Source organism: Ahaetulla prasina, chromosome 2, assembly GCF_028640845.1.
Source record: "Ahaetulla prasina isolate Xishuangbanna chromosome 2, ASM2864084v1, whole genome shotgun sequence".
In the NCBI taxonomy this organism is placed as follows: Eukaryota; Metazoa; Chordata; class Lepidosauria; order Squamata; family Colubridae; genus Ahaetulla; species Ahaetulla prasina.
The window spans coordinates 155,538,759-155,554,816 of NC_080540.1; the positions used below are offsets into that span (position 1 = coordinate 155,538,759).

Sequence of the window (16,058 nt, forward strand, 5' to 3'; positions counted from 1 at the left end):
TATCAACACATCACAGCCAAGAGAAGCATGATCTGCTAAAGGAGGCATCGAGGCACTGATGGATCTGGCAACCTCTGAAAATGAAGTCCATAGCAAGGAAGAGCGGGGAGGAAAGGTGAAGCAAGTGGGGATGTATGGGAGATCATGGAAAACGATTGTTTAGGGGGGTGCTTGGGTTTTGTAGGAAAAATGTGTGTGTGTGAGAGAGAGAGGGAGAGAGAGGCAGAGAGAGAGAGGCAGAGAGAGAGTATGTGCATAGATCTCTGCTCCACAATAGGAAATGCTTTATTAGCTGGGAGTGGTGGAGAAAAGCCAAGCAGGAAGAGGCAGTAATAAGAAACATTTTTAACTTCTCCCACATCCAGATCTTGCCAAACTGCTGCTTTCGGGCGAGAGGCTAAGAGAGGGGCTGGAAATAAGATCTCATCTTCTATTCCCCCCCCCCCATAAGACACACCCTCCCTCTTGTGCCTGCTTTTCAACACACTACCTCCCTGAGACAAACTTTAGCCAGGCTGAGCTTTGGGCTGAATCAGGGGGAAATCTTCTTTTTCAGTTGGGAAAAAATGTGAAACGGAGAGGATGATCCGAAAGGAGGTCTGGGACCCCCTCTCAGGTTAGGTGCAATCAGAGAAAAACTGGGATTTGCCCAGGGCAGAGAAATTAAACACACCTTTCCAAAAGGCACTTCAGGTTTTGATACTGGAGGAAAACCTCACATCGGAGGAAGACTTCATCACAGCCTGCCAGAAGCAGGAAAGCAGCAGGATACAGGACGTAGTCCAGCTCTGCTCCCCTCCCAGTTCAAAATCTTCCGGGTAAGTTGCAATCAGTATTTCTATTTTTTTTTTGCCTTTGTTATTTTTTCTTTTCAAAATTTAAACGCTCCCAAGCAAGAAAGGAAAATGTCCCCGTCTCCTAAGACTGACTCTTTCAGCTTCCAGGTCTTTTGCGGGGTTGTGGGGTGTGTGGTGTCAGAACAGGAGAGGTAGCCTAGCAGGCTGGAGTTTCCCAGGGAGGTTGTCAGATAATCAGTCACAAACTAAATTAGTTGGTTTACTTTTGCTCCTTTTTCTGAATGACTGGCCATTTCTTTCTTGCTGAGTTCAGCTCAAAGAATGGTTCCCCTTCTTGAATCCAGACAACAGTAATGTCAAATCTCCAAAGAAAGCATGAAGCTACTCCCACTCTAGTTTAAAATTCAAAGTCCATCTTCCAAAGGGGACTTGAATTCCCCAAAGGAAGGACATCCAAATCTGTGGGAAAGGCTGTCAGGTCATCAGCAGTTAAAACTGAGCATGATGGCCTTGTAGGATATTTGTAGAAAGACCACATCTTGGGCGATGGCTGATTTATTTTTTAAGGGATTTAGGAGGGATCCGTCTTGGGTTGTAATAGCCTCAAAGAGCAGCACCGTGAAGTACTAAGAAGCAAAACCCAATCACTACAAGCTGTCTCCTTAAATATTCCAAATATAGAGGATAGTTTTTGCAGGGCCAATTCCAAAGAAATATGGTATCAGTTTCTGCAATGGTAAGCTAGCTCCAACAGCAATAGGCTCTTCCATTCCGTTCCCAAAATATGATTTTTAAAACATTATTAAATTTATATGCCATTCACCTCGCTATCTAAAGAGACTCTGGGCAACATACATGAATTAATACCAATTTAGCAGGCAACTGTAGAAACCAAACAATGCCCTCCCACCCCCACAAACACACCCCATCTATGTATCTGTTGGGATTTGCATTTATTCCTAAGGGACTGGTTCTGATTTTAGTTTTTAGATGGGAGACTTCTTGGGACTTAATCCAGATTGAGAAGTTTAAAAAAAACAAAACCAGCCAGACATAAGAGAAGGGAAAATATTTCTGTCCCATTGTACCAGGAAAATGCAGTCACAAGTCAGAACTGTCTTCCCTCCTTTTTTGTGGAGACTCTGGCTTTTATTCCATCAGACCAGTGGTGGGTTTCAAAAATTTTTACTACCTTCTGTGGGTGTGGCTTGGTGGGCATGGCAGGGGGACGATACTGCAAAATGCCCATTCCCACCCCGCTCCAGGGAAAGAATACTGTAAAATCTCCATTCCCGCCCCAATCCAGGAGAAGGTTACTGCAAAATCCCCATTTCCTCCTGATCAGCTGGGACTCGGGAGGCAGAGAACAGATGGGGGTGGGGCCAGTCAGAATTTTTGCTACCGGTTCTCCGAACTACTCAAAATTTCCACTACCGGTTCTCCAGAACTGGTCAGAACCTGCTGAAACCCACCTCTGCATCAGACAGTTGTAAGATGTCAAGGCAGTTGGCCAGAAAGAAATAGAGAATCAGCACAAGAAAGAAATAGTTAAACCTCATTTGTGGAGAAGGGGAGGTTTCAGAGAGAAAGCAGTAATTTTCTCTCTGGGCTGGAGAAAGGTTAGGCCTCCCCCCCCTGCCTAACCACTCCCCAAATCAGTCCCTTTCTCGCTAAATTGCTAAATTCAGATATGCTCTGAGATTGTTGAATATTGCAGATGCTGCCTCTTCAGAATAAAACAAAGCAATTAAAATAATTTGATGCCACTCACAAAAAGACCGCATTTCTAGATCAGAGGTATAATTAATGTCTAATGTGGAAATATTTACGATACAGATAGCAGGTTGAGCTGAAACAGAGATTGCCTAGTCAGTTTTTTCTTCAATAATGAAATACAGTATGATGCTATTTAAATTACAGTCATTATGAATATCCACCTATTCATGTACACATGCAAATATATAAGTATCTGTGTTCTATATCATGTTTTGCTCAGTGGTGGGTTCTAAATCATTTCACCACTGGTTCGCCAAAAATGTGAGTCTGCACACATGCAGGGCTTCCACGCATGTGCGTGCACATGGCTTCTGCCACATGGCAAGGCTCTACCGAGCAGCCTTTCGGGGCCTGCTCCCCTCCACCTCTGCTCTCCGGGACAGTGGCTGCTTCTCTCTACACTTCTGGGAGAGCATCTTGTGCAATTTAGCAGCTGTGAGCCGCCACTTTCCTCTAAGTCCCATCCAGACAGCGTTGCAGCATAGTTGAATGCTGTTTCTCTCAGCAGCAGCGCTTTCTGGATGGGACTTAGAGGAAAGTGGTGGCTCATAGCTGCTAAATTGCACAAGATGCTCTCCCAGCAAGAGCAGCAGAGGAGAGAAGCAGCTGCCGACCTGGAGAGCACATGGAGCATCTCCACGAGTGACCGAGGCTCAGCAAGGGACGGAAGAAGCGGCTGCAAGGTCTCCACTGCAGTGCTTTCCGGATGGGACTTTTTGCAGGTAAAAAGAACCATCCGGTCCATTCCCAAATTGCTTTGGCCCTCCTGCAGCCACGCACCCCCCTGTAGCCCTTCAGCCTAGCACAGCAGGCTGCAGGCCAAATAAACTGCTTCAGCCCAGGGGGCCATAGTTTAAGGCCAGAGCCATGCAGGCAGAGGCCCAGGGCAAGGGCAGAGCCAGGGAGTGGTGCGTTCCCTGGCCGAGGCGAACTGCGAGTGGGCAGAGGCTCCAGGGCAAGGCCGGAGCCGGGGAATGGCGTGTCCCCAGGCCCCAACCCAAGGCAATGGGCGAGCAGGCGGCATGCTTACCTTTGGTGAGCAGAGTGGGTGAGGTGAGGTGTGGAGGCGGGGCACGGAGATTAGCTGGGCCACACTGTAAAGGCAAGATACATAGGGCAGGGCCAGCCAGTGGTGCAATTTGCCAGTTCTCCAAACTACTCAAAATTTCCGCCACCAGTTCACCTGAACTGGTCCAAACTGGCTGAATACCCCCTCTGGTTTTGCTCTCTTCTTTTAGTGATCCTTCAGCAGCCAGTTTAATTAAGATTTGTTGCCTGGACAGATTAGAGCAGTGTTTTTCAACCTTGGCAACGTGAAAATGTATGGACTTCAAACTAGCTAATGAATTTGGGGAGATGGTCAACACATCTTCAAGTTGCCAAAATTGGGGAACACTGGATTAGGGAATACAGAGCAGTCATAAACAAATTTTGCAGTTTGTTTGCATAATGGCTTTTTAAGTGCTTGTGTTTTCTGTTACTGGCTTGTATTTACTATGTAAAAATGGGGCATCTGTCTAATTCAGAAAGAAGGAGGAATAAACACAAATCAGTAATATTAAAGATATTTGGAGCAGTCATAGATTCTATAGCTGGCTATTCTATAGCCTCAGAACATATCTATGTATTCAACATAGACCTCAGCACTAGGTGTTAGAGACAGGGGATATTACCTATATAGGCATGTGTCATTTCTATATAAGGAAGGTACATACACAACATTCTACTATATTTCTATATAGTAAATGCAAGTCAGTAACAGAAAACCACAAGCAGTTAGAAAGGGCACTATTCAAATGAAGTGCATACTTTGTCGATGGCTGCTCTGTATTGTCTAATCTAGTGTTTTCCAATCTTCCCAACATTATCCTAGAGTCTAGACTGAGGAACCATCCCCAGACTTTTTAGTCCTGACATTTCTGAAAATGGATTTTCCTGTGGAAGGTCTTTCATCCTCTGTTTTCTAGGTAAGTCTGCTCAGATGGGGAGATGGCAGCAAGGGAACTGTTCTGATCCAGTAGACTTAACAATGAAACGGCCTTGCAATCAACCATCATTTTATTTTCCACAATAGAAGGACGCTGTCAGATACTGTGCAAATGGCAACCTGGTGGCTTCCTCTCCGTGCTTTGTTAACTCAGCACATCCAAATCAAATGATGGCAAAAAAAAGATCAGATCAAGTGCTGGTGTTCCTCCCAGGGCAACTGGTTCAGAGCACAAAAGTGTTGCATTTGTTCCTGATTATTCTGAAGGGGGTGATGTCTAAATTATGATAACTCATGGTTCTAGTAAATCTACATATATCTGGAGATACGGAGGGAATGCATTTTCATAAACACTTTCAAGTTTAACTGCCCAGAGTCGCTGTTACATCATATAATGGTAGCATATAAAATTAATAAATAAGTAAATAACCTCAGTAGATTTCTCCCAGTAGTCATATATCTTTTAATCAAGGGCTAACCAGAGAATATTTGGGTTTTAAGGAGAAAAAAATCAGAGTAGATCCCCACAAGACTGAAATCTACACATGCTTGGAAGCATAGATTGAAAATCTGAAACTGAACAGGTAAGATAATTTTGATAATACACTCTACAGCAGGGGTGTCAAACTCGATGTCATTGAGGGTTATTTTTGACCTCGGGGGCTGAGGGTGGGCATGGCCAGTTTGACACTACTCATGTTGGGGGCATCTGTCGTAGCCCGTGTGCTCTGCCAAGTGAAAATGGGCTCCTGAGCTCCGTTTTCGCTGGCAGAGGCACTGCGGGCTGGTCCTTCACTGTTTCCAGGGTGGCCAGAAATAATGCCCGTCTTCCCCCAAACAATTTTTAGCAGAAGAATACATGTAATCTTTTACACACAGAGGGAAAAAAAATACAATGTGTTTGTTGGAAAGTGGTACATTTGAAAAGGATTTGGGGCTTCACCAGATCACAAGAGAAGTCTTTTCTACTTGCACCTAATCACACTATAAACTTACCCTGACAACATATTTTGTCTGCAGCATCCCCAAAATATTGCCTTCATGTCATTTCCAGTCCATGAATAAAGTTAGATACTTAGATTTAGATACCATGTGCAATTGTCCTTGGTTGTAGCAATGTCTGTTTTCTTTATTCTGGCATCATATATAGGCAGCCTCAAAAAGTATAAATCTTATTAGGCTTGCTGTCAGATTTGCCACAGCTTAAACCTCTAAATAGAAACAATCCTTGGCTCCATTTGTTGAGAAAGGAACAGTTTCTTAGCAATCAAGTGTATTGCAATAGTGCAAAACCAGAACTGAGAATTGCACACCAAAATCCCTAAATTCTACTTTTCCATCTCTTAACTCATTGCTCTCTCCAGTGTAACCTATCCATCAGATGTTTTCCTAGTTGTCAGTTAAAGCATAAGTTTGTTATGCAGGCTCCCAATTGCCTTGGAGGCATATCAAGAAATTCTAGTGACCGGGAAGAAATATAAGCTGGGGAAGCAGCAAATCTCACATGTGTGTGTATGTATGTATGTATGTATGTGGGTGGGTGCATGTATTTTGCTGACTCAAGGACGAGTAGAAAGCAATTCAGCTCAGCAGTGGTAAAAAAAGGCTCATAGCATTATGAATCAGCAATTCAAAGGTTACTGAAGTTCTAAACTCTATGAAGAGAAGTGTATCACTTCAGTTCTGCTTTGGTGAGACTTCTGGGGAAATTCTCTGCTGTCTCATGTTTCTGAGCATATGCCTGTGAAGACAATTCAAAATTTTCCACTGGTGAAAAGTGCTGCTATCCAGAGTTAGTAGGAGCTGGAGCCGAGCTCCAGGACCTTTAAAACTTTAGGTACAGTTTCAAGTCCCCTTCAGAATTATCTACCACCTCAATTCTTAATGTGTTAGAAAAATAAAATTAATAATTGAAAAGTAAATTATAAATTTAATTAATTTAGTATAATTTTAACTGAAGTAAATTGATTCAACTGTAGGTGTTGTTCTAGGCATTTAAATAAACGCAGCAAAAGCTCGATAGAATAAAATGAATAAAGCAACCATTAGGAGTTTGATATTGAAGAATATGGACAAATCTATCTCAGCATTAATTGTGACAAAAACATCTCTACAGTGCATATGGAGACAGAATAACAGAACAACAGAGTTGGACGGGACCTTGGAGGTCTTCTAGTCCAACCCCCTGCTCAGGCAGGAAATGTTATACCATTTCATACAAAAGGTTACAATGATGATGTAAGACGATGGCTGATCTTTCCAAAGAAACATAGTTGTGAGCTATCAATAGAGCTCTCCTCCATAAATTTAACTCTACCAGTGAAAAGGATCCAGCTTGCGGTTCTTGAGTTGACACCCCTCTCTTAAAAGAATCCCACTGTGGGTGGCAGAGCTCTTTTTAATTAGATTAAATATTAGCTAATGCCTTGAACTTTTTTCCCCAGTGGCACCATCCCCTTTTTAAATATAACCTTAACAATCCACACAATAATTGTATGCAACCTTACACCCCCCAAATATTGCTTGTCTTCAGATTAAACTATGATAGAGACGTTGTCAATGCTGTGAAACTATTGAAGACTGGTGAAATTACAAAAATGATGGGGTTCCCTCTTTAAGCATGAATCTGGCTTTTAGTTAGGCTTTCTTCCTTTCATTACTGCCATGGAGCGGAAGTATGACACTGCCTGGGCATCACAACTGTGAGAAATTCTCCAGTTCTCCACTTTGAAATTTGGCCAAAAGTCACTTCTGCCCACAAAGACACATGGATATTATTGTCAGAAGAGGAACCAAGTCACAGCTGTTTATTTTAACGTTAAAAAGGAGAACCAGCAAATTATTTTGAGGTTTTGAGACCCGCACAATTCTGTTCTACATTTAGAGAGGATTTTTTTCAGGGATTCAAAGGACTTCTCAGTAAGCTCTCAATCCTTATGATGATTGGATAAAATATGATTATGTTTTTACAGACTAAGATGAGGGGTGCAAGTTGATAATATGTCATGTCTAGTGGGCTCACATCACGTGCCATACATGAATAAACTATAATTAGCCCAGTTCATACAACAAAAAAAGCAATATGCAACAGCTTGCAAACCACAATGGCTAAATTCACACATTATGCTAAGCAAAAACAAAACAGTCCTTATTATGGTTTTGGGTTACCACAAAGCCAGCCATTGTGTCTCATGTGTTACATGAACCTGATACTCAAGTCATACTGTTCATTGCTATTAAAGACTAGTGCTAAAACAATAAAGAGTAGCAATAAAGGGGGAAAATCAGAAGTCAACAGAATAGCTAAATCCATATTGCATTTGAAATGTAACAATTTTAACTTAGAACGTCTTCTGTGTCACCCTGGGATGTCATTGTTGTGACCCAGGCCCAAGTAGGTAGTAGTAGACGCAATCAGTTCAAAAACAAACAGACTTTATTAGAACAGCTGAGAATTAACCCATTCTCATTGTCGTCCAAAATAAATCAAAGCAAATTCTTCATAACACAATTCTTCAGTCTTATCACCAATCTTGGTCTAATTAGGCAAACTGCCAAAGGCTTTTCTTGGCAAAAGACACCAACAAGAAATAAATGCAGCAAGACAAGGAGCAAGGCTATCAACGTTGTTTTCCAACAAAGAGCCCAAATGCCGCTGCTGGTCTTTTAAGCCTTATGGGAGGGGCTAATCATCTCTTGGCCTTACTCTCGAGTCGTCCTTTTTGCTTTAGCTGCTCTTGCCTTCTGGCAGCTCTTCTCATGAATGCATTAGGAACAGGCTCCTCCTCTTCCTCTGCCTCACTACTGTCAGCCTCTGGAAGCTCTGGAGTCTGCACCTCACTCCCTGATGGCCCTGGTCCCATCTCTGCCTCCAATGCAGAATCCTCATCCAGGCCTTCCCCAGCCTCCAGGACTGGCCCATGTTCTTCCTCAGCCTCATCGCTGTCCGACTCCATTGCCAGCTCCGCAGGCTGCTGGCGGACCACAACAGTCATTTTCCTTAGCTGATAGATTATCACCTATGTCTGAAAGAGCTTTCAGTAGCACAGTCCCAGCTTAAACCCCAAATATCTCCACCTAAATGGATCTAGTGTTGGATAAAGGGAAGAACCCAGCTAAATAGATTCCTATATTGGCTTGAGTTTTGTCGACTTCCTATATGTTTATCATATAAAAAGAGAAACGATGACTCTACAAATTAGAGCCAAGTAACACAAGTAAATTGACACATACAAAATGTGGTTTGATTGATTCTGTGCAGAAACCTAGCTGTGGTTGAGGAAGCTGTGTGATTATTTAATCATGGAACAATTTCACAATCCTAAACAACATTTAGTACTTCACCATTCCATCAGCTTCATGAAATGTCTCTGGTGCAACTTGAAGAGAATCACATTAGCTTTCTGACTACTGATGAAGCTTGGGGCATAAGTTCCAGGTCTCTATCTACTCTGATTTACTTAAGGAGATAAATTGTAGAAAACAGCTCAGATAGAATAGAATAGAATTTTTTATTGGCCAAGTGTGATTGGACACACAAGGAATTTGTCTTGGTGCAGATGCTCTCAGTGTATATAAAAGAAAAGATACGTTCATCAAGGTAAAACATTTACAACACAATTGATGGTCAATATATCAATATAAATTATAAGGATTGCCAGCAACTTTTCACATATAAAAATTTGTGAAAAGACTTATTTAATCAGTTTATTTATTTATTTATTTATTCATTCATTGATTTATTCAGTCATTTATATTTCCTATTTCTTAATTACCCATCTCCCTCAGAGATTGTGTTCAGCGACCATCTTCTCGTATCCCTCTGAAAAATCCATAGGCCTGAATCTGTGTTGATCCCATAAACTGACATTCAAGAGGTGTGTTTCTTCTGAATCTAGGAATTGTTCAAGCAGCATTTAATCACTGGAAAAGAGGGGGATGAAAGTAAGTTCATCTTTGTATACGCTGATTTACACCCATCTCTCTCTCTCTCTCTCTCTCTCTCTCTCTCTCAAATGAAAATGGACTAAAATCCTGATTTTATATGCATGAAAAAACGAGGAGACACTGTTTTTAAGCCTTTAGACATTTATTTCTGAGTGATTCCATTCCATGGTGAAATGCCATGCGTTTCCATGAATGCCAACTGGAATGCTTACCCTAAATAGAAATGCAGATTATAAATGAAATAAATAATTTGTTAATGTTTCTAGGTGAGATAAGTGGCAAGCAAATCAATCAATCAATCAATTGCTAGATCCAAGAAACTGAAAAGCTTATAAGTGGTAACCAAAACAATATAATCCACTTATCTTAATAGATATCAAGAGTTATTACATTACCTGCATTCTTATCTAGATTTCCTGGCACTGTAACCTCCAGATGTTCGCGGATCCATCCCAGTAGATAAGGGACAGAAGGTTCATCCAGCTAAAATTAATTCTGGAAGCTGCAGTCATGTTGAGATTATGAAAATCTCATGAATCATTGGGCTATAAAGATTAAAAGGGTTCCAGATTCATTTGATTTTACAGTTTCAGTGAAGTTCTAGAACCATTTCTCTATGCTTATAAATTGTAGAATGACATATATGTTTAAAGATGTTTAGATCAGAGTTTGACTCAATGTTAGAGTGCACTCCATAGTGCCAAGTTCCAAATATTATTTATCCTCAAGCATTGTAGCTTGTAAATGTCATCCATAGCTTCTTTGGTTTTCATAGAAGATAAAATAGTATCCCCCCCCCCCGCCTCCATGTTTTTATGTTTTTCCTCTCTCTACTCCTGACAAGATGTAATTGCCCAATTTTTGGAGCAGAATTATTATAAAAGGGTTTGATTGTATGATTCCCAAGTCTCCTCTTAAGAAAAGACACAGAAGATAGTTGACATGAGAAGGCGCCTCTTTGGCGCATCCTCTGGGGACTCCGATGTAGACGATGTCTATGAGAATTAGAACTCAAGCCAGTTGTGAAAGGAAGAGGTCACTGAATTTTGCACCGAAGACAGAGGAGTCTGGGAACAGCTGGAGGAGAAGTAGAACTCAAATGTTGACGCTGAGGAGCTGGCCAAGAGGGGGAAAGAAAGAACAGAGGAGGAGGAAATACAATGGGGGTGGGGGGAAAGAAACATGGGAACCAGACAGACTTCTCCCGTCATCTAAAATATTGGCCCTAAGATGAATATGTCCAGAGAGAGAGGGTGTTCCACAGTCTGAGTATAATCAGACACGCAAACCAAGTTCCCTTTGGAAAATGGGAAGAGTCAAAGAACACTTCTGACAAATTCTTTCACTTCAGACCAATCATTGGCGAGATGCACTAAGCCGTAATAAAGTTTGTTTGGCTGTGGCTTAGCCTGAAGTGCAAATTCATTCCTCGCTATTTATAAATCATACAATAATTGACAGTTTATGGTTGACAATATTATTATTGACAATAATATTATTATTATTTATGAGAGAGACAGACAAAGAGAGGGGGGAGTGAGAGATAATGAGAGAGAGAGATGAGAGAAGGAGGGAGGGAGAGAGAGAGAAGAGAGAGAGAATAGAATAGAATAGAATAGAATAGAATAGAATAGAATAGAATAGAATAGAATAGAATAGAATAGAATAGAATAGAATAGAATTCTTTATTGGCCAAGTGTGATTTGGACACACAAGGAATTTGTCTGGTGCATATGCTCTCAGTGTAGATGAAAGAGGGAGAGATGAAAGAGAGAGACAGACAGAGAGAGGGAGAGAGAGAGATCAGAGAGATAGAGACAGAAAAAAGAGAGGGGGAGAGAGAGAAGAGAAAAAGTGAGAGATACAGAGAGATGAGAGAGAGAGAAAGAGAGAAAGAGAGATGAGACAGAGAGGGGGGAGAGAGATGAGAGAGAGAGAGAGACAGACAAAGAGGGGGGGAGAAAGAGAGATGAGAGAGAGAGAGAGAGAGAGAGAGATGAGAGACAGACAGACAGTCAGACAAAGATGGCGGGGAGAGAGATGAGAAATCCTGGTGTTTTGTTTTCTGTGGGAAACAGGTCCAAATGGCTCTTTGAGTGTTTAAGGTTGCAGAAACAGGCAGCCAAACTAAGTGCCTGAAGGACCCCATCCCATCACTGGGAGCCAGGCGCTTCAGCAAGTGGCGCGTGGATTCGCATTAGTGGTCCACGGGATTTAAAATTATGAATTTAGTGGTCCCTGAGGTCCGAAAAGTTGGTGACCCCGATATAAACCATGGCTTGGATAAATGCAGAAGTACTACTAAATACTCCTTAAGGTCTGCAAGGAAAATGAATTGGTGGCAGAGAAGAGAAAGAAGCACCTGCATTAGATTTACTGGGACATCATATGCGGGACTTCGATAGCCTTCTTTTCGGAGCTCAGTGTTTATAGGCCAATATTGTTTGAATGTTGTGCCTGTGTTTTTCTTTCATCAGCAGGAACAAAGCCAGCTGTTTTTCTGTGAGGTAGTTTGTTGCCCTGCGAGGCGGCCTCATGGCTGGAGCCACACTGGTTATGTCTTCCTCCGATAGATCTGTACAGGCTTATAGATCTCTCTGTATATGTCTCCGTTTCTCCCCCATCAACAGCAGAATCTAAACAATCTTGATTCCTGTCCAGCCTGCAACGCCCAGACCACAGGCTGGAATTTTTGAATGGCAGGAAACCGAGACATAGCTTGTTTGTTGTGTTAGGAATCTGTGGGTGAAACAGAACAAAACGAGTCCTGGACTTTCAGGACCCACATTTTTTCTGCCTTTACAAAGAGGAAGGTTGCACGAGTTGGAAGCAGATTGGGCTGGGTCACGACTCTGCTAGATTTAATTTGGCAGGAGTTTTCCTTTCACAAGGAAGTGAACAAATAAGCAACCCCCGGCCCTCAGAAGGGAGGGGGAGAAAAATCCATTTTGCTCCTATCTTCTCAGTGGAACAGCTGGAACATTTTTGGATTCTCGCAAAGAGTATTTTTATATCCTTGATGAGGTTGCTGCAAAACCTCCAAGTCTCTCTCTCAAATCAACAGTTGACCTCAGTTCATGAAGATATAAGAGCAAAGCTGGAAAAAAGCCAAAAATGCAGCCAAAAAAAAAATCCATCACCATCACAGTAGTGTAGGGAAACCCAGGATCTTTTGAGGCCAGAGACTACCCCTAAATAGCTTTATGTCTTCTGAGAACAAAAATATAAAAACTTGTGCAATGTGCAATGAGGCCCTGCACATTACTCTTTCATGTCCTATTATTAAGGTTTATTAAGATTATTGACAGCCTTCTAGTATATTTATTTGCAGATGACACTAAGTTGGCAGGAATAGCCAACACCTCAGAAGGCAAACTCAGGATTCAAAAAGATCTTGACAGACATGAACAATGGACCCTATCCAACAATATGAAATTTAATGGGGGAAAAAGCAAGATTTTACACTTAGGCAGGAAAAACCAAAGGTACAAGTACAGATTAGGAGAAACTGGTTCAAAAACAGCAACTGTGAGAGGGACCTTGGAGCCCTAGTGGATGATCACTTAAACATGAGCCAGCAGTACGTGGCAGCAGCCAAAAAAGTTTGTACAATCCTTGGTTGTATAAACAGAGGCATAGAATCAAAATCATGTGAAGTATTAATATCGCTTTATAAATCCTTAGTAAGACCACACCTGGAATACTACATCCAGTTTTGGTCACCACGCTACAAAAAAGATGCTGAGACTTTGGAAAAAGTGCAAGGAAGAGCATCTAGGATGATTAAGGGTCTGGAGACCAAAACATGCGTAACAGTTGCAGGAGTTGGATATGTACAGTCTAGAGAAAAGAAGGATTAGGGGTGACATGATAGCAATATTCCAGTATTTGAGGGGCTGCCAAAAAGAAGAGGGGGACAACTTATTTTCCAAAGCACCAGAAGGCAAGACAAGAAACAACGGATGGAAACTAATCAAGGAGAGAAGCAACCTGGAATTAAGGAGAAACTTCCTAACAGGAGGACAACTAACCAGTGGAACAGTTTGCCTTCAGAAGTTGTGGGCGCTTCATCACTGGAGGTTTTTAAGACTGGACAGCCACCCGTCTGAGGTGGTATAGCGTTTCCTGCTTGGGGATTGGACTAGAAGACTTCCAAAATCCCTTCCAGCTCTATTCTGATTCAGTAGAAATCTAAATGCTATTGCTATTGCTATACGCAAAAGTAGAAGAGGGAGGGAGGGATACAAATTCACTCTTAATTTGACTAGCCCAATGGTCAGGATAAAGACTGACCACGAACATTTCCATAGAGATAATTATCCTAAGATGATTTCAGCAACTGTGTCTTCCCGGTTCATTTGTTTCCTTGGCAGAGTTCCCAGCTCTACAGTATCTTTTCCTTCTTATTTTATTTGATGTTTTTTCTTTCTTTCTCTCAGGTGGATGACCATACTCTGTACGTTTATCCTTTGTCTAAAAAAAAGGATATGTGTGTAGAAATAGGCACAAGACATATTTTAACATGACAAGTTTTATTACAGTGTGTGTTTGAAAAGTGCTTGTTAGTATCCTTATTAGTAACTCATTTTGTTGTTTTTTTCATTCTGCAGAGAAAATGCTTTCTCAAGAAGCTACCGCTGGCCTTTTTTCAATAATTCTGTGTCTTGCAGGAAACAGCGCACTCACAGCTGGTAAGAAATATCTGAAGAATAGAGAGGCTTCTATGGAATTCTGTTGATTTTGTTTGGTTTGCATTAACATCTACGAAGTTTAGAGAAAAATATTGATGGCGAGCTCCATTGTCATTCACAAATATTGTTCATTTTATGTGATAGCTCTTCATTTGCCTCAATATATTTTATTGAATCAGCTTCAATTGGCTAGCTTTATTTAAGACTATGTTAAATTAAGACTATGGCGTACAAACCACAGTGTCTTGATTCATAAATCCTTTTAAGCCCAAACCAAGCAAACCACATTAAGGTTAGTGTCGTATATGAATACTTATTGTCATAGGAGTGGGGCATTGACTTACAGGGGCAGGGAGATAGCCATTCTGAGGCAGATTCCCAGACAGGTACGTGAAATGAGAAAGAAATATTACTTTTTGTCAAGCAAATTGTACCAGAAGGGAGTGGGCTTCAGATGGCTGATGCCAGAGGGATTGATGATTTTCCGGGAGGGCATTAGGAAAAAAATTAGTACAATTGCGGAGGCTACGGCCTACGTGGAGGAACACAAAGCCCTCCTGGAATCAGATGACCCAGGAATTGAAGAAGGGGAGGTTATAGACCATGGGGCGGTGGCGGCTGCCGCTGTTGCGGCCCTGGAGTTGGGTCAGGCTGAACCCAGAGTTCTGAGATCCAAAACTAGGAAGTGATAAAGATATTTGGTATTGTGTTGGTTTTCCTTATTCTCTTTTGTATGATATTCTGTTTATTCTTGACCCTTCTTTATTGCGTATGTAAGATTTGTAAACTTAGCTACTTCGTGTCACCTGCTTGCCATATGGCTGTTGTATGTGTTAAAAAATTTGAGTAAAATTCTTATCTAGGATAAGAAAAATGAAAATTTGCCATACCTGATATGTATTTGTATATACCTTTTTTGACCAATAAAAACTTTTTGAACAAAAAAAAAAAAATATATAAAAAAAAAAAAAAAATACTTATTGTCTGAAGGTCTCCTATTGTAGAGGGAATAGAGAATGGCCTTGAAGGACAGTGGGAAGATCTGTTATCGAGGCAACAATCAGACAAGCCTGTTTTGAGCGCATTCCAAGAAAAAAAAATTAAGGAAATACCTCAGACAAGCCCTTCCCTAATTCACATGAAGATAAAATGAGGGAAGCACATTCATACGTACAAAATTCTATTACTATGACTGTTCTAATTAAAATATTTATCAGAACACCACAAATACAGATGGCATTTGTTTCTTAATGTAGTCTACCTTAAAAGGTGGACACCTATTCCTTCAAAAACTCCTACCCCTTCTTTTTTTCTGCCCAGTACACTTGTAAAGCCTTGTAAGCACAACTATTTTGGTTTTATCTGGTCTCTCAAAAAATCTCAACCTTTTTCACCGAAACTGATGGAATCTCTTCCCAGGACTTTAACAGCAACTTAGTTGGTGACTTCCAGTGAGCTAGTTAGAAAAGTATTCACATACTTTTATGAGCATTCCTAACATTATAATGTTCATTTTCACCACATCTGTGATTTTCCTTTCCACAAAAGAATCTCTCTGTGCAGTGTTTCCTTGTTTACTCCTTCCTTGGCATAGTGTCCCATTTCCTCTGCTGTTTTCCGCAGGGTTGAAGTCTGGAACATACAGCCTTGTAGTTTTGTGAAATGCCATACACGTAGATGTGGATGTCTAATTCTAGCATTAGAGAGCACTGGTTAATTTGTGGATAATTATGCCCAGTTGCAGGAGAAGATAAAAAAGAGGGAGTAAAATCAAAGAAGGAAAGAATTCAACTTACAGTATCACGCTGCCCTATCATACAACTGAGAAAGCTGGAGGTTCACTATGAAAAGCTTAAACAT

General features: G+C 41.2%; 1 protein-coding gene across 6 annotated transcripts in view; it reads left to right on the plus strand.

The window, feature by feature from the left end:
- Window positions 1-270: 270 nt before the first annotated feature.
- ACVRL1 (activin A receptor like type 1) overlaps window positions 271-16,058 on the plus strand; it is a 48,711-nt gene continuing 32,923 nt past the window's right edge. Inside the window, exons 1-4 of one of the 6 annotated variants that reach the window (XM_058168725.1) lie at window positions 286-818; window positions 4,447-4,540; window positions 9,349-9,504; window positions 14,118-14,198. In XM_058168725.1, coding sequence (XP_058024708.1) covers window positions 14,123-14,198 — 76 coding nt within the window. In that variant the 5' untranslated portion in view covers window positions 286-818; window positions 4,447-4,540; window positions 9,349-9,504; window positions 14,118-14,122. Of the gene's footprint in view, window positions 819-4,446; window positions 4,541-5,055; window positions 5,145-9,348; window positions 9,505-14,117; window positions 14,199-16,058 lie in introns of those variants that run through there. The other 5 variants (XM_058168729.1, XM_058168727.1, XM_058168724.1 and 2 more) reach the window with 5 other exon arrangements.